Below are 27112 nucleotides of genomic sequence, written 5' to 3' on the forward strand. Positions count from 1 at the left end.
TGTTCATTCATTCAACAAATATTTATTGAGTACTTTTTCATGTACTGGGCACTATGTTGGACATGGGATATAGATACTTCATTAATAAAATGACAAATATCCCTGCCTGCTGGAGTTTTGAGCCCCACTTGAGGATAATTTTTCAAACACAGCATTTCAAAACTGCTGATCTACTTAGCTGTCTCTCTTGTCCCTTCCCTCAAATACGTCATTCTTTCTACCAGATATACAGCTTAAACATAAACATAAAAAGGTATTAGAAAGTACCTCTTCTCTAGAGCTGCAGAAGCCATTGGGCCATGGTTCTGTGGTCCTCCTTCAGAGTATCCTTGTTCACTTCTTACTGACCTACCTGTTTTATATATTGTATAAAACAATATATGTTTTGGGAACATATATTGATCTTGTTTTAATGACCTGATAGTATATTCATAAATCAAATAAGGTGTTTTTTTCATTTAACAAATTTTTATCATTCTCAAATTATTCTTGGTTTTATGTGATGTATCAATTTCATAGTTACTGATTATACAAGCAATAATTGCTATTTGATAAAAAAATTACATTAGTTCAGACTTGATATCTGATGGTAACAAATACTTTGCAAAGCAAATGATAAAAAATTCAAAGTTCAAAGAGAATGCTAACAAAGACATTATCTTAAAAAGAATAATGTTTAGTATTTGTAAATGATATAGTGTTTGTAAATGATGGATACTGCTCCATACTTGTTTCTAAACATCTTATTTTATCTTTTTGCAGGAGCAATTGGTTACATGGGAACAAGTGCCTTTGTCCGAAAAATCTATACTAATGTGAAAATTGACTAGAGACCCAAGAAAACCTGGAACTTTGGATCAATTGCTCTTCATAGGGGTGGAACTTGCACAGCAAAAAAGCGCAAGAAGAGATGTGGGCTTAACACTGGGTACTTTGTGGGTCTCTTTCGTGGATGGCTTAAAGTAACATCTATTTCCATTGATCCTAGGTTCGTACTGACTGCTTTCTCCAACTGTTCACAGCAAATGCTTGGATTTTATGCAGTAGGCATTACTACAGTACATGGCTAATCTTCCCAAAAACTAGCTCATTAAAGATGAAATAGACCAACTCTCTTCAGTGAAGAGGACAAATAGTTTATTTAAAGCATTTGTTCCAATAAAATAAATAGAGGGAAACTTGGATGCTAAAATTACATCAGTAGAAATCTTCCTGGCACTTAGTGTTTCTATGTTATTGAAAAATGATGTTCCAGAAAGATTACTTTTTTTCTCTTATTTTTACTGCCATCGTCAACCTATTGTGGGACATTTTTATATATCGAATCTGGGTTCTCTTTTGACCTGCTATAGGTTTTTTTCCCCTCCAACTGCATCCTTTTTTTTTTTTTTTTTTTTTTTTTTTTTAAGCATTTTAAAATGTTAAATTCTGCATGTAATATATCTGCCATCATCTTAGTTGGACCAACTTCCCATTTATTTATCTTGAAATTGTCCAGTCACATTTTAATTCCATCCAAAGAAGATACAGTCTGAAGATAAGAGGTGTACTCTCTACAATGCAATTTACTGTACAGTTAGAAAGCAAAGTGTTAAATGGAGAAGATAATTTGTTTTTATTAAACATTTTGAGATTTAGATAAACTGCATTTTAACTGAATGTCTAAAGTGATTATCTTTTTCCCCCCCAGGTTAGTCTTACATCTTTTTTGAGTTTGAATGAAGGCTTTACATAAGAAATTATTAAAAGCAAGGGGGGTGGGTAATAAATGTATATAACATTAAATAATGTAACGTAGGTGTAGATTCCCAGATGCATTTGGATGTACAGATGGACTACGGAGTACTTTTTTCTGATGATGATTGGTGTAGAAATGTGTGAATTTGGGTGGCTTTTTACATCTTGCCTACCATTGCATGAAACATTGGGGTTTCTTCAAAATGTGTGTGTCATACTTCTTTTGGGAGGGGGGTTGTTTTCTTCTATTTCTTTTCTGAGACTCCTACAGGAGCTAAATTTGTAATTTAGAAACATTTAATTTTGTTAATCCTGTCTGGGACACTAAAGTAACATCTAAAGCATTACTGCTTTAGAATGTTCAAATAAAATTTCCTGACCAAATTGTTTTGTGGAAATAGATGTGTTTGCAATTTGAAAGATACCTGTTCAAAAGGCACTATTACTTAATGCCAGTTATTTTTTAATAAACTACAAAGTATTCCTTTCTAATACAGTGGACCCACACTTTAAAATCCCCAAACTGTCCTACATCATAGATTATGAAAAGCCCTTTGAATGAAATTGTGGCACAAAATCTGTTAGGTTGGTGTACTATGTAAAGTGGGGTGAGGAACAAGTGGTTAGCTTACTGTTGGGTGAACAAATTTAGATTACAGTTTTCTAAGAGATTTTAATTTTGAATAAATTTTTCCTGGAACTATCCATAATGTAAAGTTTTCCTAGAACCACTGAGTTTCTAGTTTAATGGTTTGCTATGCAAATGACCACCTAAAACAATACTGTATATTGATATTTTTAGAAAGTCTCAAACCAGTTGTATTAAACCTTAATGTGAAAATCATGCCAATAATAATTACATTAGATGTTTTCATTACAAAACTATATTTCTATAAAGTAATGGACTTCATATCCTATGTTGTGGCACATGAGACCTATGAAGAGTGAAAAGTTAGATTTCTCACCTCAAGTGTGTTTGATGTGAATGAACAGAAAGAAACTGTAGGTAGAACTTCTTTTTCAAGACAGAATGTGATATTAAATGTAATCCACTGGCTCTTCCACTTTGTCTTCTCAACTGCCTTTATGATCTTGTAAGAAAAGAAACTAAAAGTCAATATTTAATTACTTATATCATGTAACTTTTTAACATGTTAGAGCACTTTTAGCATAAGAACACATTGTCTGATGGAGTGTAAATTGAACAGCAAACTTTTGTCTTAATCAAAATGCAGTTTATTTTTCATGATATGATTCTTTCAGGTAAGATATAAGGTTAAGAATATGTTTAGCTACTTTCAGGTGCACCAACTCTACCAACTTGAGCTGTATTTGAAGTTCTTTAGAATCTGAAAAATGATTTTCTAACTTTCATATACATTAAGAACATTAACATAAATCACCTTGGGAAGTCCTTTAGAAAAGGATTTGTATTGGTTTGTGGCTTTATAGAGGGTAAATATATATATATGTGAGTCTTGAAAAAGATGTAGTTCACAAATGGTTTAGCTCCCTAGCTCTCAGTTGTAAAATAAAGCAGAATATTATTTAAGTTAATTGAAAGGTGGGGTTTTTCTACTCCATCAATGCTGCATATCTGTCTTCAATTAGCTAACATTATTGGCTCAACTGACACTTTGGACACTGTCAAAAACTAAGGGTAAACTTTCTCTTTAAGCATGCTTCTCCTGAAATTTGACTACATTAGTAGTTGACATGGCTTTACATATCTTCTCGTCCAAGGGCAGGATAAAGTAGAACTGTAACAGCAGGAGGGTGGTAAAGTTTTCTTCAGTATATACCATGTTGGGCTCCTAGATTGTACTGGGTTTGCCCATAATCAAACCCCATACTCTTAAAATTCATTATATTTGTGGTGATGTCTGAACCTAGTGAATGGTATACTTGGGTGTTTTCCTCTGAGAGTGGATAGACTTCTTTATAAAGGTGGTTGCTGCAAATTCCAGTTCTTCCAAAAGCCCCTTTATTTAGGATTTATCCACAAAATATATTATTTTGGTAGAGCTTTTGTTTCCTAAATGTTTACGAACCACCATATGCCAAATGTCTTGCAAATAAATATTTTAAAGCATCCTGAATTTTTACAAATGTAAAAAGATACGGCATATTAATGTAACTTGTTCAGGAAAAGCTACATACTGAAGGGCTTCTGTATATGAAATCTAGGGGGGAAAGGCCTATTCGTAAAAATCTATACACTGCAATTCCATCTGCGTTTTAAGTTTAGATTTCAGTGTGTCTTAATACTTCATTCTGTTGATTTTACTGGAGAGTACAATAAATAGGAGTAGTGCTGTATGAAAACAAATACTCATTAACTGTATAAAAAATCATTAAAGTTCTATAATTAAGCTGTTTTAATAATCAAGGAGTTGATCAGAGAAGTGGAAGATTGTTTGGAAATGTGTACAGAAATAGATTAGGTTTGCAGATAGGAGAGATCAGAGTTAACATTATACCTGCAAAATTTTTGTAAGATTTAAATTCAGCATGAGTAATGAGAGACTCTAGGTCTCTCCTTTGAGCATTCCCTAAAAGGTATCTGATTTTACATTCTTAGAGCTGCAGATAGAAATGTACAAAGACAAAAATAAAATTAAGTTCTTATTTCACTGTTAGAAAATGGCAACAAAGAAACGTGAAACCAACTTGAAGTATTAGTGAACTAGGTTCACAGTAACTGACTTAGTGTGTGTTTACCCTAGTTCATCAGTTTAGGTTATTTGAGAGTTATAAAGGTTATTAAGAGCTTAAGGCAAGGAAGAAAAAAGTATGGAATTCTGTTGGAAGGACAACAGAGCATTCTTGGAAAAGCAGTCCCACTTGGGCTTTTCATCTGTGTTAAACTTGAACCTATAAATCCCCACAGAGCATGGACAATCGACAGAATTGGAAGGAACAGTTTTTGCCCGATGATCACTTCCATTTTGTGTACACCCTTGGTTTGTGTAGGCCATATTCCAGCTGGCTTTTTAGTCATAGCAATCCAGTATATAATGTGTCAAATACAATTGAGGTTCTAATCTAGTCTGTTAATTTATCTGAAGTTGGATTTTTAAAAAGTAATAAAAGTTAAATGTACTTCCCTTGGATGCTTTGTTTCTTTCCTTTTTAAACAGGTGAACCAAGCATAAGGGATAACCAACTATTATTGGCATACATATTAAGAGATTGCTAATAGTTGTCCACAGTTAAATAAATCAGGGGTCAGGAACTCTTGAGAACCAGATAGTAAATAATCTAGTTGTTGAAAGACACACGGTCTGTCACAAGTACTCTGGCACTATAGCACAAAGCACCCAGGGCAGACAGTGCATGAACCAGCAAATGTTACTGTGTTCTAGTGTAAGTACAGAAGCTCTCTGGTCATAGTTTGCTGGCCCATGAAATGAGAGGTTTACAATTTAGGGGGTAATTTTTTTTCCCTCCCAAAATTTATATTTTGAAAAAAAAAATGTGCAGAAAAGTTGAATGAATGGTATAAGGTTTTGTTCTTTAAAAAATGATTTTTTTCTTGTATTACCATTTCATTTGATTATAACTTTGGATGCTGTACTCAAGCCCTTCAACCCTGTGCTTGTCCCTCTCCTGATCACCTTTATCTACTGCTTTTTATTTCTTTAAAGTAGTTTCACGTGTATCCTTAATCATCCTAGGAAGCTGGAAGGGTATTAGAATCTAAGGCACCTAAAGAGGCTCTTATTTTTAGTCCAAAAGTAATCAAGATCAAGGCCTTGTTGTCTTGTGGTTTTAACAGTAAAATGGAGGTGTCAGCTTTCCACCCTAGAGCACAGATAGTGCCTGGAAAGTCACATTGAATATCGGTGTTTCCTGCAAATAGAGGGGATTATTTATAATGTGCTACATTGAAATCAGTGTAATTTCTTGAGTCTATTTGTACTTTTTGTTTTTGTCTTTTATTTTTTAACTAGTTTTTAAGATTCCTATTAACCTCTTTGGTTCTTTTCTCCCTCTTATTTTATTAGCTGCCTCTGTGCCCAGCAATTTCTGTTAGCCAAATAGTTTTGTTAGTACAAACTTGGAGTACTTCTGATCTTTAATGAACATTGTGTCAGGTTGGACAACTAAAGGTAAAGAGGGATCTACTATGCAGGCAACTTCTCCATTTCAAAGATAATTATTTTATTAAATTGTTAAATGTATCATGTAACATTAGGAAAGGAGGAAATAGACCTACATTGGGACATGTGGAGTCAATGAGTCTACAAATGTATTTAAAGTTACTTGATTATTTTAAATGATTTTCCTTTTAGAAGTCTGCATACTTTAAGGTGAGAGGAGTTTCAAATGAAAACAAATGGAGATAGTTGTAGGGAGAATTGATACAAGTTATTTTTTCAACTGGTCAGTGTCATTCCATAGTGAAGAACATAGTGGAATAACAGTCTGTCACTAAGGTTACTTGACTTAATTCTGAAGGTTGTTGAAGGAAAGGGAGAGTCTAGAGAGAAAGACGTGGAAGGTGACTCCAAGCTGAATTTGGTCAGAGAGGTGTGGTACAGTTAGAGACCAGTAGTGTAGGCCAAACCTGTTGAATAGGTAAGGGCTGTGGATGTAGGGTCTGTGACTATCACTCGTCCCAGTCAAGGACTTGGAGGTATGAGACATCAAGGCCCCATTAGGGTGACTGTAGGTGTTTAAAGCTACAAGAGCATTATGGGAGACGGCAAGAGCCAGAGCTGGGAAGGTAAGAGAAAGGCCTTAAGGTGGATGGAGGACCTGGTTTCCACCTTGAGCAGGGACAAAGGTTTTGGAGAACTGCTAAAAATTGTAACATTTTAATTGCCTTCTCTAAAGAAAGCATAGTACCTTCTCAGTGGTCAGCAGTGTAAAGGAAGGAATGAGCGGGTAGGGGAGAGTGCCTACTTCATTCTAGAAGTCCTACCTTCTGTGCTGGAGGAGTTTATGATGATATATAGTGATCTGGAAAGGTAAAATGATAAAGTGGCCAAGGTGTGATAGCTTCAGAGGATCAACCCAGTAAACTGGAAGGGGTCTGAGCACTGAAAAGAACCTGGTTACTTTGGGCATATGGGTATAGATATACGAAGCTGTGCAGGGCAGGATATCTCATCAAGCAAAGAAAATCCACTTGCTGGTTTTCCACAGGACCTGGAGACAATGGGGAGGAAACACACATAATTAGTAATGTAAAAAGCAACTAAGTTGAGCAGCTTTGGGTCATAGAGCCTTTTAAGTTTACCCTCAGTTTTTTTTTTTTTTTTTTTTTTATGGGATTTAAATTAAAAGTGTATTTTAAAAGTAATTCAAACCCAGAATAGAGTTTATAAAAGTGATGAGTGAAATCAGGAGCTATAGAATTGAAGAAAATATTGATCCCCCTATTAGTTATCCCTCACGATCTAAATATTTTACTGCTCGTTGGTTGATAGGGCAAAGTACCATCTAAACAGGCCTTCTGACATAACACTGTACAGTTTGCTCATCCAGGAGCACCAGCCTTCAAAATATTTGGACAAAGGGTGTTGATGAAAAGAATTGGTGGGTTGTAGAGGCAATAAAAGCTCACAAACTCAGTGCATCACAAGAGGTGGCCTCTGGTCTATTTTCCAGAGGAATTCTCTGCTAATGAGGAAGCCAGTTGGCTGTTTGCCTAGTGCCATCTGGAGACCTGCAAGTGTCACAGAAGTTTGTTAGGCCTTTTAGATGTTGACTTTGTGGACTTGTCTACTGACAGGTGGTGACCTTCACTGGGGTGAACACAAGAGAACTATGGCGTTGGGTTTGACTCCTTCCAGCATTCAAACAGAAATGCTGTTCAGCTGCCTCCCACACCTAATGCCTATTCAGTGGCCACTTGGCCTTCCCTGCCATTTGGTGGCATCACCCCTCCTGCCTCTGTATTCCCTCCTCCCACTTGCCAGTTCCTAAACAGATCTTACCCAATCTGTCTCCATCCTATATGTGCCCATTTGAAAAGAACTCAGGTAACAGGCAGAGACATTTCTTTGAAGAGTCAGGATGAAATAGCCTATAGTACTCTCAAGTGGTTAGCTTTTACTTTTTCCTGGTTTGAAGGAATTACCCTAGTTAATAGATGAGAAAACAGATGACTCCTGTTAACTATTTTGTCATTAGTGGCTGTAAAACCATGTGGAAACCCAAAAGAAAAGTTCAGTCCATTTTTCTGCTTACAGTCTGAATGCAAGAAGATTCTACTAGTGTATTGGTAAAAGTCTACACATACATGTTATACTTTTTTTAATTAGGGCAATTCTTGCATAAAAAGATACTTGAAAAGCAAGCAATAAGATCTGTAAATCAAAATGACTCAGTTCTGAATTTTTACATATAACTTAAAATATGACGAAACAGGTTTCAAATAATTTTTGATTATGCTCCTGAATTTGGGCATATGTTTTTCATTTGGGGGGAAAAGAGTTAAAGAAATTGGTCATTTTTATCCCACTGAATTAATGGTGAGGGGCCTATTTGATAGGGAAAAAAAGGTCTAATTTAACACAAAACACGTACAGCTGTTCGTTTGTCAATCTTTGCCTGTAGGAAGCATCTTAGACTGTTTAAAGGATAGGGTCACCTAGAGGGGAAATTTGTCGTTTTAAATCGTTCTTTTACACGTCACCAGCCACTACATTAGGTTGGGTGGGTGCTGCAGCAAGCGCCCTCAATGGCTGGAGGAGGGGATGTTGAGAGCTCAGAATCGTAATCCTCGCTTTTTCCTGCGGTGAGAGGGACCTGAGAGACATTCACTTCATCTCTTCAGAGAAGCGATTGTCCGAAAGCACGCCTCGAGTAGGTAGCGACGCGAACCACTCAACTAGGGCTGCTGGTCTTGTTCTCGTTCGTCCACGTGTGCATCGGGGAGTTGTAAAGTGAGTTTTGAGACTAAGGCGGGAAGCCCAGGCTTGATATCCTGAAGCGGCGTTCCCGAGGGCCGAAGGCCGAGGTGGCACCCGACGAAGGGCGCCTTCCGCTGGGTGGGCGCGTCCCGGCCCCCAGCCCTTGCCTTCGGCATCTTCACCTTGCTCCCCTTCCTCCGAAGTTGCGGAGGTGCCGGGAAGAGGAGGGGCCTCTTCTCGGGCGCCCGAGTGATTGGTTGTCCGGGGCCCTTGGCGAGGGCTGTGTGGTCCAGCCCTGGTGGAGAGGGGCGGAGCGGCCACTGCTCCAACCACCGCCGCCACCGCCACAGTCGCAGCCGCCGCAGCCTCGGCCGCTGGGCAAGTCACTCCGAGCGGCGGCTTACCCGGTGCCCCGACACGGACAGGGGGCGCCGCGCTCTGCTCGCTTCGCGCCCGAGCCATGCCCGGCAGCCGCGCGTAACCGCCGAGCTTTGGCCGCCGGGAGCCCACCTCGTGCACTGTCCCTCGCCTGAGCTGATCTTTCTGTGCACGCAACTCCCTCGGCCCCCAGCCGCCCCGCACCACCATGCCCCGGGCGACTTCGTTTGGGGCCCCGGTGTCACTGTTGCTGCCACCCCTGCTGCTGCTGCTGTTGCCGCTGCCCCGCGGCGCTGGGGGTCTCGGGGAGCGCTTGGACGTCGCCTCGGACTATTCGGCTCTGGAAGGCGAGGAGGGCGCGGAGCAGCAGCTGGAGCATTACCACGACCCGTGCAAAGCCGGTAGGTGCCGTCGCCTCCGGGGAAGTCCGGCAGAAGTTTGCCTTTGAAATGCAAATGGGTGGTGGGCAAGCCGGGGCTGCAGTCTGTGGGGTGGGTCTCCCCTCCCATCTCTTGAGATGCCCGGGTTTCCCGGGAAAACAATGCTTACGAGGAACTGCTTAAGTACCCCTCAGAGCCCCAGACGCCCGGGTCCCAGGTTTGCTGCGCGCACCGGGTGGCGGCCGCCGGGACGTTTCCAAAGCGAATCGGGTTGAGTACCCGAGGCCGAGAGGGCGCTCAGGGATCCAGGTTGTCTGTCAGCCGAGTGGTCAGCACCGGCCACCGCCACTCGCTCTGGGCTGTAGCAGAGGAACCGGGTTGGGCTCGGCGCTCCTAGGCTCAGATGGAGTTGCTGGCTCTGGTTTCACAGCATTTGTAAGTTTCGCTCAAAGTTTCCCAAGATCTGTAGTTACTCTTGGGAAGGGATTTTAAGAAGAAAGAGAAAAGCTTCACGGTATGTGGAAGGAAGGGTAGCCTAGGGAAAATGCGCAGGACTTGAATTGCGGCGAACTTCCCTGTAGTCCCTTTAGCGTGGCCTTGGCCGGAGTTACCCTGGGCGGGCGGAGATGGAAGCCGGCAGGTGCTCTAATCCCGCCAGGAAGCGGTGCCCCGGGACGCGTGGCCAGGGCACTGCAGCTTCTGCTTCTCTCGAACTACCAACGGGTTAGGGGTTCCCCAGGTAGTGGCTTCGGAGCAGGAACCCTTGAGTCGTCAGCCCCAGAAGGACTCAAGCGCAGGTTCCAAAGCTGATGGGGCAGTTCCTAGCTGGGCCAGAGGGTTGCTCTTCTACGGGGAGGTGCTGGGTTTAGAGGACACCACGACCACTCCTGCCCTGTGGCCAGGGGCTCCACGGTAGTGGTGTTTACCTCTGAACACTGTCCAGCCAGTGTCACTTAGCGGCCAGCAGAGAGGAGCAGAAAGAGGTAGGAGTGGAGCCTCTACCCTCAGAGGGCTGGCTGCTTCTTCCAGGTCTGTGTCAGTGTCATAGGCCAGAGCCGCATTCTCTCCTTCCCTGGTGACCTTTTTTAGCCTCTTTCCTCATCTCTAAGTTGGGGGGATAAATAGGAGGGCTCAGATGATTTATTGGAAAAATTTCTCCCAGTGGAATGATGACGATGGCATTTTAGTTATTTTATTGTTACTGCAGTGGCTCTGATGTAGTCTGGGTGGAAACCAGATGAAGTCTGGGGAAGAAGAGGTTCCTAAGAGACTGGAGGACCTAGGGAATTTGTGAGACCTCAAGATTATGTGAAGGTTGAAGATCAAACCAGGCATGAAGAGCCTGATTTTACCACAGATCAGATTCTTGCAGAATATCCACCTGGTGCCATGCCCTGTGGGTTTTCTGTGTTGGGAAGGTGGGCAGAAGTAATTCAAGAAAATGTCAACAGGAAGCAAGTAGTGCCTCAGGGGACCTCAATCATGGCCAGGGAGGAGGGTATCCAGAGTGTTGTTGGAATGGTTGTCTGACCCTGAAAAGAGGGTACTGAGGTTGGGAGAATGGGGTGGGGGTGGACCAGCCACCAACTGCACCTGTCAGGTACTGGTCTCTGCCAGGTAAGAGCTGGCACTTCTAGAAGGCAGAATAGCAGCTGGTGCCTGGAGTGGGAAGAGATCAGTTAGCTCAGGAATTGGTTGAGCACCTGCAGTATGTTGGGTGCTGGCCTGGACACTGCAAATCCAGAGGTAAAAGAGACACAGTTCTGTCTGGGAGAACTTCCCTGTCTGGTCTCAGCCTTGGGGGAGAACCTTCAGGCAGTGTAGCCTGGTGGGCCTCATTTCCTCCAGTAGGTTTGGAGAGAATATTGGATAACCAGGGGCAGTCCTGTTTTGCAATTATTGCCCACAGGATGGGATAGGCTGGCAGGGCCAAAAGGTAGAGGATCCTGGGAGTATGGTTTCAGTCAGCTCTGCATCTTCCCAACCCTCTGGCCTCTCTGGGGCTATGCTGATGCTAAGAGTGGCCAGAAGAGGGCAATGGCAAGGGAGACCTAGAGGGAAGAAATAATCTCATTCTGCCCAATCTCATGGAAATTCCCTGATCTAGGGACAGCCATCCGGAAGGACCACAAGCAGGTCACAGGGCACTGAAGTCTCCATGAAAGGACATGCCTGTGGGCTCATCTGGAGAGAACTGCACTTCCTGTTGCGTATTTAAAGCAAACCTTTAAGAGCAGCCCTTTCCTGTCCCAGCCAGAAGCCCTCCTCCTAGGACGTGCCTCAGGGCTTCTAATCTAAAACAATTCCCACCTGATTCTTCTTCTTCGTGGGTCTCCATTCTGCTGTGGATCCCGCCTGCAGAGGGGAGAGGCTTGGATCTGTTCCTGTCTTCTCAGTAGCTGTGTCACCTTGGCTATGTCCTTTTCTCTGGACCTCAGTTCCTTCCCTGTGGAATAAAGATGTTGGTCTTGTTAAGATGGCAAACTGACAGATCTGGGGTGCTCTCCTCTTGGTCCTCATCAGCCATCTTGCCCTGGGCCTACTTTACACCTAAAAGGCATTTGAGCCCCCTGGCTCCTTCCTATTTGGTGTTTTATGGTTTTGTGACCTTCGATTCCAGCCAGCCTTTCAGAGGCTAAGCAAACTCACAAATGTTATGTATACTATTTATAATGTTACTACTTACATTTCATCACTTTTTCAATTTCTTTTTGCCAGTTTACCATTTATTTTATCATTTGCTCTGCTATTATAAATTGCATAACCTTGAGCAAGTCATTTGATTTGTGATTTCTGACAGAACGAAGTGCTTAAAACAGTGGCTGGACATATTGTTAGGTACTTTATGAATAGATTTTCTAGAAACGTGGAAAGAACATCTTCACGTAGACCTTTTGAAGCAGGTTTTTAAGCTATAAGTTCTACTTTTACTATTAGACAATCTATTTGATGCTGTGAAGGGGGAAGACAAGTGGGAGTGAAATACTCCTGGCCTGTTGAGTTTCTGGGATACATTTTCTGTCCATTGATTCATAGTTCTGCTATTTTGCTTTTCTTCTGATTCAGACAGAGCAGCCCTGTACTATACAGTAAGTCACAACACCCTCCCCACCACCACCCAACACCCTCCCCACCACCAGGCCTCTGAGAGCAAAGCTTGGTGGGCCTTTCGCTGCTGCCTGCCCTTATCCATAGCTCTTTAAGTAGATTCAAGCCAGAAGACCTGGATCCTTATCAGACCTTGCCTCTTACTCTCTGTGCAACTGTTAGCAAATCATTTTACCTCTCCATGCCTCAGTCTCCCCATCTGCAAAATGGAAGTGAACAAGAAAATGTTGTGTTGTAGGGTAGATATAAGGCCAGTTTTATTTGAATTCCTCAGAGAGCAAGGCCTTAGACAAGGACTAGTGTGCAAATAGTGTGTTTGGAAGGTGATCCCAAGAAGTGGGAGTGAGGGAGCAGGAAAGGTGAGGTAGAGAAGGAGAAAATTCCACGTAGGGAGTGGAATTGAGGTAACTGCTTTAGGTGAAGGAATTTAGGTGCGATCCCAATGGGATCTCAGAGAAACTTGTAGAATACCTCTTGGAATTATCTGCCCAAAGGATAGGAGGCTGCCTCAAAGGCTGCCCCCTTTGTTGTTTGCTCCCTGATTCAGTCTCTATTCCTGCACAAGAGACGCCCCCCCCGCCCTCAAACTCAGTGGTGTAGAACAATCACCAGAACAATCATCTGGGATTCTGTGGATTAGGAATTTGGAAAGGACCCAGCAGGGCAGCTTGTGTCTGTTCCATGTTGTCTGAGCATCAGCTAGGAGGACTCACAGGCTGGAGATACTTACCAGCTATGGGCCAGAGTCCTCTGGAGGCTTGTTCACTCACGTGTCCGGCAGTTGAGACTGGCTGTTGCCTGGTACCTCAGTTGGACTGAACATCTACAAATGTCCTCTTCTTGTGGTTTCTCTATGAGTGGTAGTTGGGCTTCCTCACAGCATGGCCACTGGACTCTAAGTGAATCCACAAGAACCAGACAGAAGCTACAGTGCCTTTGATGGTCTTTCCTTGGAGTCATGAATCATTACTTCCACCATGGTCACAAGCCCTCCCAGACTCAAGGGAAGGGGACAGAGACTCATCTCTCCAATGGGAGGAATGTCACAGTCACATTGTTAAGTGAGAATGAGGGATAGAAGATATTGTTGTAGCTGGTTCAGGAAACTGTGACCTGCCATCCTCCCCAAGACATTAACTTCCTACACATCCAGGCTTGGTGTGCTCTCCAGGTTCAGAAAGTCCTAAAGCAGAAAAGTGGGGAGACATGGAGTAAAGGCATGGAACTGCCCAGAGTTGAGCTGAGGGCATGTGAGTCAGGTCACCAAAATTCTCTACATGAGACTCAGATGATATGAAAGTTCTTGTATAGTCTTTGAGTTTATTACATCTAAGGGAACCATCAGGCAGCCAGCTTTACTTTTCAGCCAGTGGCTGGACAGGTGCCAGGGCTTCCTCACAGCTGTGAGTCCTGGGTTGGGATATGATAAAGTTGGTGGCACCTGATGATGCATGGCTCAAGAGCCAGTGGTAAGGGTTGTGGCCTGGGAACCGGCTATTTCTCCATGAGCAAGTTTGGATCCCTCCCAAACTTTCAGACCTTATTTCTGCCTGGAATTTGAAGCCTCACTCTACCTTGTCATTCTCTCCAGGATGCCTTTCTAATCAGGTGTTTTTTCTTCTTTTTCTTTTTTTTTTTTCTTTTTTTTTTTTTTGGTCACCTAGAGTACCCTCTGGGGCAACTCTTGCCAGCAGCTATCACATTGCTGATGTGAGACTAGAATGTTAAACTTCACAGAGTCAGGGATTTTGTCACAATGCCTGGTACCTACCACTTCCAGCCTTCCGAATGGATTTGTCAACATCTACTGAACCAGGGAGGAGTGATTTGGGCCCAGTGTGAGTTGGGGCCTTTGCTGAAGGAACTCCATACTTGCTGTCAGCCCTGGCTAGAGGGCTTCAGACCTCACGAGAGTTCCTGGAGCTCATGGGGCCCACGGCAGGGCTCGTCCAGCCTTTCTGTCCTTCATGGCAGGCACCAGCACCCTGGTTCCTGTGCAGATCTGAGTCTCACGTGATGCCTCCCAGCATCCCAGCTGTCCCCCAGGAGATTCCCATGGGCCACACCCTGGTAAGGGAGGCTGGCATTTTCAAAGTTTGATTTTCATTCCCACTTGTTATGAAGTGCTTGCTGATAGGCAGGTACTGATTTGATGGAATTAAAATATTTCAGGGCCATATTGGAATTACATGTTTTTCTTCCCACTCTCTAGGCAGAAGCAACATCTAGTCTACCTCTGTCTCTACTAGTTCTCTCCATGCAGTGTCCCAGGGAAGGCTGGTTAAAGGTAGAGGCTGACACCTGCTGAACCTGTGCCCCTTGAACTGAGCATGGTGGCAGTGCCTATACTTCCAGTTACTTAGGAGGCTGAGGCAGGAGAATCACTTGAGTCCATAAGTTTTGGAGACCACTTTGGGCAAACAGTGAGACCCCATCTGAAAAACAAACAGACCAAAAGCCCCACAGAATCTTCTCCTTTGCAAGACTGTGACTTTGAGTAAGTTTTTCTCACTTGAAAAGAATGACTCAAATCAATTTGCTACAAGCATTATTTGTCAGTTTCTGAGCAGTTTCTGGCATGAGGCAAGTGCTCAATTATATTTATATAATTACAGTTCACAAGCACTTCTTAAACTCACTTGTTGAAATGCTGTAGAAGAATTTGAATTTTTGCAATAAATAATCGATTTCATATAGTATAATTAGAATTAGGGATTCTTAATTTCAGATCTGCTAATTGTTGTTAAATCAGATCTCAAAAAGTAGGTGAAGAAGACTGGGCATAGTGATGCATCCCTGTAATTCCATCAACTTGGGAAGCTGAGGCAGGAGGATCCCAAGTTCAAAGCCAACCTGGGCAACTTAGCAAGAACTCGACTAAAAATTAAAAAAGGGCTAGGGATATAGCTCAGTGGTAAAGCATCCCTGAGTTCAATCACCAGCACCAAAAAAAAAAAAAAAAAAAAAAAAAAAGTGAAAGTGAATTTTATGGTATAAGAGTTATATATTTCAATAAAGATGCTTTAAAAAATAAAAGTAAGTAAAAATGAGGAGAAGAGGGCCAAATCGTGGGAGTAAACTCACTGTCTTGGCTTCTGAATTATGATCCAGCTGAGAAGTCAGCTCAGCTGAGCAAGCCTGACACGTGGCCATCACACGTCAAACAGAGCCCACAGCTCCCAACAGTGGCCATAGTCTCACTGGGTGAGCAGTGTGTGAGGCTGCTCCAAGAGGTGAAGATAGTAAGAACTCTACCCATTGACCCTCAACTCTGCCCCCAGAGTACACAGCAGCTGTTTTGCATTTGAGGAAACTGAGCTTTGGGCCTGGACTTTCTGCCTGACATTAATGCTTCTTTAACTTTCAATGCTATCCCTGTGAACAGAGCCCATGTTTACAAACACAAAATCCACAATGACATCATCAAAGATAGATTCCCCAGTCTTTTTTAAAAAATATTTTTAGTTATAGATGGGCACAGTAACTTTATTTACTTCTCTTTTATATGTGGTGCTGAGGATCAAATCCAGTGCCTCACATGTGCTAGGCAAGCACTCTACCATTGAGCCACAAACCCAGTGCAGATCCCCAAATCTTGCAATGGAACCCATTTTTCCTTTTCTCTGCACCCAGAGGTGTAGTGATTGGCATTGCACGCCCTTCCTGGAGGTGGCATGTGTGTCATAAGGGTGTCCTTTCCACTGTCCAGCATAGTGAGACAGGAGGAAGGGCAGCAATGTTATTGCAAAGCTACCCACAAAAGCCCCAGATCTGCAGGGCTCCTGGCGCATGCCAAGCTCTGCACTGGTACTGAGGATCTATGTCCCTGTCAGACCTCTACACTGCCCCCTGGCACCTCTCACCTGTGCTGGGTACAGCTGGCTGTGTGAGCAGGAAGATGCTCTCAGATGGAAGCTGAGTGTAGACTGGTCAGCAAGGTGAGTCATTCCACAGCACCTCTGTGGTCAGTTGTGAACCTCTGGCTGACCACTGCTTCTCTGGACATTTATGGTGCTTCTCCGCTTGGTCCATGGTTGTTTGGGTGCCTGGCTTTTCCCAGGTCCACAAAGGACAAGGACCTTGTGGCAGCATTGTGGTTCTAAACCACGATTTGGCATCAGGCTGACTTAGGTCCTCCTTCTCGGCTGTTACTGTGAGATTTTGAGCAAGTCCTCAACCTTTTAAGCTGCAGTTTCCTCATCTGTATTGTATAGTTAATAGAAACTCCTATTAGCAGGCTGTTGCACTATGAAGGGTACTTAATAAGTGCCTAGCAAATAGAAGCACTCAATAATAAATATGTTACATATGCTTAGCATAGATTCATTGCTAGAATTACATGGCCCCTGAAGAAACTGTCATGGCCCCCAAAATGTGTGGATAAATTGGTTCACATCAGCACCCCTGCTTTCCATTCTTGTGAGGCAGCTGGGGCAAAGCAGGCAGACTGTATAGGCCAGTTGCTGGGGTTCAAGTCCTGACTTTTCTGCTAATAGCTGCGGGACTCTGAGCAAACCTGCTTAAGCTTGATGAGACTCAGTTTTCTCATCTGCAAGATGGGGATATGTCTATCACATAAGGTTATTATGAGGATTGAATGAGTTCATATAGATAAAGTACTTAGAATAATGCCTGGAGCATGATAGATGTTCAGTAAATACTTTTACTTCTATTATCATTATCCCACAGAAATCCAACAAGATTTCCAGCTGACAGGAAACCCAATATCTGAACAACCAAAGCCAGATGATGTTTTAAGAGTTTGATGTTTACTGATGATGATGACCCAGGTAGCTCCGCTATGTCTGGAGACCTAAAAATTGAAACCTGCCTGGAACCTCGGGAGCCTCTGGGGACAGTGTTAGCCTGAGAGTTCCTGTATCACCAAGATGCTGACATCTGCCCACCCCCGCCCCAAATCAGCCTCTGGCTATTTGGAGATGTACCAGTGGTGTGGGGCCCTTTGGCTCCGCCCGGTCACCCCTCTTTCCAAAGCACTGATCCTGTGGCCTTCAGGTTCCAAAGAGCTAAAGGCACCAGCAGGATGTGGGCCTGTACCACATTGTTGGTGGCACACAGTCTCCCACAGAAGACCTTGCCTCTGAATAGAAGCTATAACTTCACAGGTCCTTAAATCTTTGTCTTCTTGACCCTCGCCATGTTTTTCAAGAAGAAAAAAAAAAAAAAAAAAAAAAAATGAAGATATTAACCCTCCCATTGCTACATTGCCTTCAACTTCCAGCTACACCTAATAATTTACAAAACCCCTTTTCTTCCATTCCCTCCACTGGTCTCTCAAACAGGTCAGATGATATGGATGCCCCTGGGACATGACCTGGCCCCATGTAATCTCATTACAGAAAATGGTCTGGGTGCCTGTGCAGGGGACAGCCTGGGCTGGGTCTTGCTCAGGATTGAGCTTGGAAGTGGTAGAACAAGGACCTCAAATCCTTGCTCTCTACTCCAGGCCACGTGGCCTCTCCTAACTTGGAACCTCTATCTTTTCCCGACTCTGCTACCCACAGTAAACAAGCATCGGTATTGTGCCTAGTCTGAAGGTCATGTTTTTGTATTTGTTCCCCAGAGTACCATAACCCACCACCTTGTCCCTACCTTTTCCTCTACCCTTAGGATAGGAATCTGACAAGGATGAGAGAATTCTGGCCTTTAAAGTACTCTCAGTCCCAAAGCACTGAGAATAATAATGAATAACCCAGGATGGTGAAATACATCTGTCCTTCTCTCTGTTCCTCTGTCTTTCTTCCAGAAGGCCCGGGGGCAGAGCATGGGTGTCAGGTCAGTAGAGGACAATAGGTCCAGCCATGCTCTTTCCCCTATACAAGGGAACCTATATGATTAAGTTTCCCAAGGGTTTCAAGAGCAGAAGCACCTTGTAAAAGACTCTTTTGGGCATCAGGTAACCAAGGCTGGAAACCCATCTCTTCCTATCAGTTTGGCTTTGGTCAAGTTTCTTAACCTCTCTGAGCTTCAGGTTTCCTCATTTGAAAAATGCGAATGATAGGAAAACTCATATAGGTTTGAAGATTAAATGTTAACGTGTTTAGCAAGCTATCATTCATTGTTAGCTCTTCTCTTTGCTATTATTAGTATTCCTATTATTGTTCCCCCACTTAAGAATTTCCCTGTAAGTGACAATCTCAGTGGCCTGCAGATACTTATTTCTTCCTCTCGGGACTGCCAAGAGTTCTCTGGGGATCTGCAGCATGTGGCAAGTGATAATGTTTTGTTCCACTGCTTGCTCGCTTTCACCCATGAAGCGGGGAGAGGATGACAGATAAACCAATGCATATAAACAGGTTTCTCATGGTACCCCCAGTCTGCTCATAATCCGGTTCTGCCTGGATGCAAACATAGCAACAGGAACCGAGCTTTCCTGCTGATTGGTTAGGGACATATCTGTGATCACGCCACCCTCTAACCACTTCTGCCAATTACCAATAAATATTCCCAAGCTCGCCTGCATGAGCACTTGAGTGTTGATGTTCAGCCCGGGTCTTTGCTGCTCCGCCAGCTGGGCCTCTTATCTCCCACCTCATCCTGCAATTTGCCCGAAGTCTCTTCCCCTTCCTCCCACCTGGATTCCTGGCCTGAAGTTGGTGCAAGTTCTCTGTGCTGTTCTCACAGCAATAGCCTCAAGCTTCCTGCCTCCTGAAACTCCTTTTCACGTCCCTGGGCCTGTCATCTCCCTGTTGAACTGGCCCTGATTTCTCATCCTGTCCTCAATGGCTCACAAAGTTCTGGAACCCATGACCACAGGTGCCAGAGTCCATCCAGATGTTTAAATCAGAAACTGATTGCCTTCCTGGCCACCTGACTCTCCCTCGTCCTATTGTGCCACCCAACCCAAGTTCTGTCAATTCTGTGTCCAAAATTGAGTCTGTCCATTTCTCTGCATCCTTGATGCCACCTTGATCCAAGAACCCATCAACTTGCACTTGGCCTTCTGTGTTAGAGCCTGAACTGATACCACTGACGACACTTTTGCCTCATGAAATCTATTTTCCATGTTGGAGGCAGAGGGATCTCTCTGAACTCATATCTGAGCATGTTTGCAAAGTTGGACCAGCTTAATCCCCTTCATGACTTTCAGTGCACTTAAGAGGAGAGCAGTCTGCAGCCCTGTGTGTCCTGGTCATTGCTCAGCCTCCCTCTCCTCACCTGTCATGCTGCTTCAAGTAGGTTCTTCTCCTGTCTGAAATGGTCTGACTCCTCCTACAGGACTCATCTTGCTGTCATTTCTCCCATGAGGCCTGCCTAGCTCCTATCAGGCCCCTTCTCTTAAATTACTCTTCACCTTTGTTTTTCAGGATAGCACTTTCGTACACCTAGAACTGGGTAGAATTATTGGTGTGACCTGCTCAGCGACTGTTTCCACCTTGAAAATGAAATCCCAGAGTTAGAAACTGGAATCATGTGATTTTCCAATCACTGGCACAGTGCCAGCCCCTGGAGGGTGGTCAAGGAGATGCCATAGGGATTCAGAAAAGGTAGCAATCACCATGAGACAACTGAAGAAGGCCTCTTCGTGAAATGCATGGGGAATTCTGAGCTTGGCTGAAAGGATGGATGGGATTTGGAGAAGCTGGGATGCAGGGGAAGGCCTTTCAGGCATTGTGAGTCAAAGTGAGACAACGGAGGTGCTTGGGATGTGTTTGGAGCTGGGGGTTTACTCTGGTTTACTTTGCAGCAGAGTAGTGACAAGACTGAAATAATCTTGGAACAGTGAATGTCAAGCTGAGGCATTTGAAACATATCCCTAAGGAAATAGAGAGCTGTTGCTGGACTCTGAGCAGAGGACTATGGTTCTGAAGGCTACAGTGCTTAGGATCATAAAAGCAGGAAACAGAAGAACCACCAGGACATCTGGCCCTGAGAACATGAAGATTGCCTTGTGGCCTTGGAGATGAAAAGGGAGGGAAGAGATCCTGGCTTTGTGGGTGGGAGGGACCCTGAGCTGTGCTGTGCCTCAGGGTCATGATTGAAATATGAATGAAGTTAGCGAGATATATTCAGCAAGCATTAAGGTACCCTTGAGGTGGACAAGAAAGGAAGATTGTTTAACATGAAACATTTTTCTGAAGTCCATGGCAAATATGCAAGGACTAAAAATGTTCAGTAATCCTGTTGCTTAGAAGTAGCTGTTAACATTTTATTCTATCTTCTTCCAGATTTTTTTCTATGAACATTGTAACAGGTTTTTTTTTCCCTGAAAATACTGCACACAATTGCTTTGAATCTTTCTTATATTTCACTTCCTCTTCATTCCGTGAACCTCTTTCTATGACAAGATGCTTATGAAACAAACGTACTTGTAGAGCATTCATTTGAGTTGTTTTGTGCCTGGTTGCATAGATGCACCATCATTTATTAAACCAGCCCCCTTTGTCAGACATACAGATTTTCCCCCCTTTTTCTGCTTTTATAAACAATGATGCTGGATCATTCTTGTAGGTAGATTTCTATGTGCATCTTCAATGATTTCTCTAGGATAAATTCCTAGTGGTGAAATTGCTAGGAATATAGCTGCTTTTAGAGCTTTTGATTCTTCTTTTTAAATTGCCCTTTGGACTGGGAGTACAGTTCAGTGTTAGAGAGCATGCCTAGCATGCCCAAGGCCCTGGGTTCCATTCCCAGCACTGCAAAAACAGAACCAATCAAATTTCCCTTCAAAGATTTCTGACTCCTTTACATTCCCATCAGGATTAATACTTTGTCTTCTAGTTTTTAAAATTCTGTGCTGGCAGTTGATAAAAGCATTTGTTACTCAACTTGAAGTTATATTTTAATTTATATTTCTTTTTCAAATGATTTTGAACTTAAAATATATTGTGATGGTTTACATTTATTTTGCCATGTGCATTTTCTGTTCATGTGCTTTTCCTCTGTTCATGCTCACTTTTCTAATTAGATGTTTATTTTTTAACATTGCATGGGAACTCCTTTAAACATTAAGAACGTCAACATTTTATCCGTCTTATTTGCCACTGGTAATTATTGGAGAGAAGATTTTTTAAAAAATCTTTTTAAAACTTACTCTGCACCTTTCACTGACTTTTTCACCTGGAGGTGATTGTGGCTGAATCAGTTAAGATTAGGTTAAGTCACTAGTAATAGACCCAAGTTCATTGGCTATGTCCATCAGGGTCCAGTTAGGGAACTGGAATCACACCAGTAATTTGAACAGTAATTAGTAAATTTAATATCAATAATTGTTAACTAGCAGAAGAAGATTGACTGCTAAAGGAGGAGAAGAGAACTCTAAAGAAAGCAGGACTAGCTGATGAAAGGAGCAACTACCAGGGAGGGAGGCTACCCAACCCAACTCTCCAGGGTTAAAATTCTAACTTCACAAGAGAGAGTGTGGCTGTGGCCTGCTGAAGGTTGGAGAAATTTGCTGAGATACAATGCCCTCTCTTTGTGTTACATCAGACCAGAACAACTTAGAGGAGGAAAAATATGTTTTGAGCTCACAGGTCCAGAGGTTCAGTCCCACACTGGATCTGAGATGAAGCAGAACATCATAGCAGAAGGGTATGGCAGAGGAACACTGTTCAGGAAGCAGAGAGGGAGGAAGGAGTCAGAGGGGCACGAGATCCAATCTCCAAGGCCACACCCCAGATACCTACTTCATCCAGCCTTGCCCCACCTGCCTACAGTTACTACCCAGTGCAGTTCTTTCAAATTATTAATCCATCAAGTGGATTAATCCACTGATTGGGTTATAGCTCTCATAGTCTAATCATTTCACCTCTGAACATTCCTGCATTGTCTCAGACATAAGCTTTCAGAGGAAACTTCATATCCAAACCATAACATCACTTATCTGCTGGGGAGATGTTCCGACATGTCTAGTGGATGCCTGAAATCACCGATAATACAGACAAGATTTTTTTCTCTATGTTCTGAATTATGGTCATGTAGTACCAGAAGTAGTCTGTCCTGTGTTTTATGTCCTGCTGCCTCGTTTACATTACTAGTCTTCCTTTGAGACCAATGTTAAGTTAAATAAGGGTTACTAAAAACAGAAGTCCTGTGATACTAAGATAGTCACCTGATATCTGAGATGGCTACTAAGTGACTAGTGGGGGGGGGGGGTAACATATAATATCGATATGTTAAATGTGTTGGTCAGCTTCTTGTCACTGTGACCAAAATACACAATAGGAACAGCTTAGAGGAAGTAAAGTTTATTTGGGCTCATGGTTTCAAAGATTCCATCCACGGATGACTGACTCCAGTGCTCTGGGTCCAAGGTGAAGCAGAGCATCATGGTGGAAGGGCATGAAAGAAGAAAACTGCTGAGCTCATGGCAGCCAAAAAGCAGAGAGGAAGAAGGAGGAGCTGGGGGGACAAGATATAATCCCCCAGGGCACACCCACAGTGACTTACCTTCTCTAGCCACACACCACCTGTCTGCATTTACCTAGTAATCCATTTAAATTATTAATCCATTAAGTGGATTAATCCACTGACTAAGTTATAGCCCTCCTAATGTAAACCTTTCACCTTCTTCATTAACACAGGAGTTTTTGAGGAACACCTCATATCTAAACCATAATCTCGGACAGAAAGATAAGTCACATTCTAGGCAGGATGGGGCAGGATGGCCTACAATTTCATTATGCTGTTCAGAACAGTGCACAATTTAAAACTTGTGAATTTTCTTTTTCTGGAAATTTCCATTTAATATATTTCAGGCCATAGTTGATGGTGGGTAACTGAAACATTGGTAAGTGAAACCACAGGTAGTGAGGGAGGGTCTACCATACTGCAGGAAAAGGCTGTCCAGTAGAAACTGGCCCATTGAAAACTGGCAAAACTTTGAAGGTTGGTACCAGTGGTTCTCCTGAACACTGCCAGCAGTGATTCCTGTAGAATAAGACAGGTGAGATCACCCAAACCAGGGAGAGAAGTCCCTCTGCTTGCAGTATCCCCCACAGTGCCCTCTACCTACAAAACCTAACATTGAGCCAGCAGGTGGAGAAATGTTTATAGGGCCTAGCTCTAGTAACACACAGCATGACAAAGCAGGGTAGACTGGAGGCTGAAGGCCGTCCATCAGTAGCTGGGGGAGTAGCTTAAGCAAGCTGGAAGTCTGTTTCTTTCTCAACTCAGAGTCTGGAGGACTGCAATCTGGGACCAGTATGGCAGTTCTGCCCCAGGGTCCTCCAGGACCTAAACCCCTCCTTACTGGCCACTCCACTGTCCCTAGCTTGAAGACCTTGTGTTTGTGGTCCGAGATGGTATACAGTGCTCAAATCATCACAGGCACTATCTAGACATGGGAGGCATGGAAAAATAAAAAGAGGACAAAGAAGAAGATTCCCAGGAGCTGCCATTTGTTACTTGTACTTCCTCTCGTTGGCTGTAGTTGGCTATAGATGTGCCTGGACATGGACATCTGGAAGATCTTGCTTCTGGAAGGCCTAGAACTAACAATCAGAGGTATTATTAGTATAGAAGAAGGGGAGAAAAAGTGCTGGTGGGCAGCAAAGCAATCTCTGCCACAATAGACCAAAACTGCTGGATGTTTATACAGAAGATCCAGTCAAGATAAGAAGGGGCTGCTACCATTTCTAAAAGTTAACCAGCTGAACACTGTAAAGTCTTTATATATGTATATATTTAGTTGTAGGTGGGCACCATACTTGTATTTATTTTATTTTTATGTGATGCTGAGGATCGAACTGAGGGCCTCACACATGCTGGGCGAGCACTCTACCACTGAACCACAACCCCAGCCCTGAACAATGTGAAGTCTTTGAGTCAAACCTGGTAGAATGTTAGAGCTGGAAGAAACCTATGGAATTATTTATTCTAGGTTTTCCATGTTTCCTACGAGAACCTGAGGGCCTAGAGGGGCAATAACTTATCCAAGATCACGTGCGTAGCTGTGGGCCTAGCTGGAGGTAGACTTGAGGCCTCCTTTGCGCTCCTCCTGCTGCATTTCTCCACTCTCTGCACTAAGGGTCTCTGACGGCCCTCATCTTCAGAATGAGTCACGCGTAATTGCACTCGTAATTTATGGCTCTACAAGAGATCATTCCACAGTGGAGATATTAGGGTTTATGAGATGTGCCTAGTCCTGGAATCAGACACATAAGAGGAAAATTAGAATCTAAGAAGCTTTTGGCTTTTAGGATTTAAACTGCATCCTTGTCTCCATTATTGAGTGGAGCCCATGTGAGCTTGCACTGTGGGAACACAGTGGGTGTGAGATAGCAGAAAGTCATATTCTGCTGGAATTATCAGTGAAGTGTCATTTCAGACCAAAGTAGTCATGCCCTTTCCCATCTTCCTTTTTAGCTATGGAAATAATGGAAGGATTTTCTTAGAACAGCTATGTAAGTCAGGGGCCCAGAAGGAAACAGAATTTAAACTACATTTCAGATGAAGAGACACCAGTGAAGGGACTGGTTAGAGACACGGGGTTAAATAAGAGAGGTGAGACACCCAGAGGCTGGAGAGCTACCCCTGGAGTCAAGAGGCAGGGGAGAAAGCTGCATTCCTGCAATGGAACCAGGTAGGAGGGGAGGTGGCAGAGGGAGGCATCTACTGCAGGCCTGCAGACCAGAGCAGGGACGAAATGCCAGGACCCCTCTCTCCTCTTCTCTTCAGGCCGTCATTGTCTTCTCCTAGTTGAGTGCAGCCAGAAGCCAGGGTGGGGAGGGAATTGGAAGACAAAGGACAGGAGTCAGCTCCCTGAGCACAGAACAGAACAGAGAGAGTAGAGAATAAGTAGACAAAGAATAACTGTAATCTTAGCTCAGGACTTGCCGCAGATACTCATATGCGTGGACTGAAAATTTTTAGTATCTTTACAACAATTTGTAAATGGCAAATGTGTGGCACATATGATGCTGCCACCTCCCCGCCTCCCTGTGCCAGTGGCAGACATTGCTTATTGATCATGAGTTCAAGAAGTCACCTCATAGTGTTCAAAGAGACACCACAATTTGAGTAGTGTTGACATATGCAGTGAAACCTATTTGGAGCTATAAAACTTAAATAGCCTTGAAGATATGGCTCACCTGCCCATGCCAATCTGGTACACAGTTTTTTCCCCCTGAGCAGTTATTTGTTGAACCAAGTTCTTAGAGAGTCAAACTATGGCATGGCTCTGGAATATATTGGTGCAACCATATTGTGTCATATAGATGACACATATAGATGAGGCAGGGGGCAAGGTGGCCACCAGCCCAGGCACCAGCCAGACCCTCTTGGCTCATCTGTAAAGTAGGATGATGCCCACCAAGACAGAAAGCAGTACTGGGTGTTCTTTTGAGATGTGATCAGTTTTCAGAGCTGCTCCATAGGATGCAGCTGGGTAGGGCGCTCTCCTAGGTCCTGACTGACCTTTAACACAAGAGTACTGTGGAGTCTCAGGTCCTATAGGTTTTCTAATGTGTGCACTCAGGTTGGAGTAGAGCTCAGGTTTTAAGTGACTGGAATAAATAGGTAATGGGCTTTGGACATTGCCAGTATGCTGTAGGATGTGAATGCAAATAGGTCTCAACTCCTGCCTTTTCTATCAATTTGTGCTGGCCCTTCTGTGGCACTGTGCTGAGATGGACTCAGAGGCTGTGTCCAGGTTGAATGGACAGTTGGGGATCTTTGTCCTGGGCAAGAGTGGGTAAGAGAAGGCACATGTTAGTCATATTTGCTGTCTCTGGTGTGGTGAAGAGCATAGTTGAGACTTGGCAGACACAGTCTCTAGATGTGATACGTTGAGCATGTTGTTTGGCCTTCCTGAGCCCTAGTTTCCTCATATGGAAAATAAGAACATCACTTAGATGACTTTTAAATTCTCCCCATCTTAGAAATTCCTTGATCCAAATTAGTTTTTTAAGTCTCAATGTATAACTCGCAACAAATCTGCTTGATCCAATTAAAATATTTACAACTTCCCACTCCTCTCTGCCATATGCTCGAATAACTAAGCCATCCGTCCTTCAAGAAGGCCATTTCCCCAGGAGCAGCTGGGGACCCTGGAGACAGGAGGCTTCCCATACTAAACAGATTCTGCCCTTTAATCTCAACCCAAAGATCCAGGCGGTGATTCACATTCGCCTGTTTCCTCTCCTCTGTCCTCCGCAAGCCCGAACCTCTCCCCTCCTGCTCTGCAATCGCGCCTGAATGCAGAGTCCTGAAATTTAGGGTCATGGTTTCAAAGTTCATGGTCCTGAGAATAAACAAAAAAACTATTGTGGTTGCATAGAGCTGTGGACCCCATTAACACCGTCCCATGAATATTTATAGTGTGGAACTACAAAAGAACATAGAGGCCATATTGTATTTCCTAGAACTTTCCTTCCATGGGGTCCTTTCTCTGTGAGTCACTTTAATGTAAGCTTTGCTTATTTAGTTGCACACTTTAAGCCGATTAACTTTTTACTAAAAAAACCCTCCCTGTTTGTTTGTACATATACTCCTTTGACAAAGATTCACAGAAAACTGCTTTAAACCTGTTAAATCCCTCTGCTGGAAACTTGAAGCGAACTAAATGCGTCTCTGGGTAGGATTTCCCTGTAATTCTCCCCGCCTCTGGCCCCTCTACCCCACCTCCGCCTGTTTCCTGAGAGGAATTCCAATGGTTTGCATGCTTCCTATTTAGTTCCTTCAATA

The 27112-nt window shown here is 43.5% G+C and overlaps 2 protein-coding genes across 2 annotated transcripts in view; both read left to right on the forward strand.

Annotated features, from left to right (window-relative positions):
• The window catches only part of TM9SF3 (transmembrane 9 superfamily member 3), a 67807-nt gene extending 62957 nt beyond the window's left edge, over positions 1–4850 (forward strand). The window contains exon 15 of the mRNA XM_079138001.1: positions 763–4850. Within this exon, the coding sequence (XP_078994127.1) occupies positions 763–830 (68 nt within the window). The 3' untranslated portion in view covers positions 831–4850. The remainder of the gene's footprint in view (positions 1–762) is intronic.
• A 4333-nt stretch (positions 4851–9183) lies between these two features.
• The window catches only part of TLL2 (tolloid like 2), a 123537-nt gene continuing 105608 nt past the window's right edge, over positions 9184–27112 (forward strand). The window contains 1 exon segment of the mRNA XM_079137998.1: positions 9184–9379. Within this exon segment, the coding sequence (XP_078994124.1) occupies positions 9187–9379 (193 nt within the window). The 5' untranslated portion in view covers positions 9184–9186.

Source organism: Sciurus vulgaris (genome assembly GCF_902686455.1).
Source record: "Sciurus vulgaris genome assembly, chromosome: 4".
NCBI lineage: Eukaryota > Metazoa > Chordata > Mammalia > Rodentia > Sciuridae > Sciurus > Sciurus vulgaris.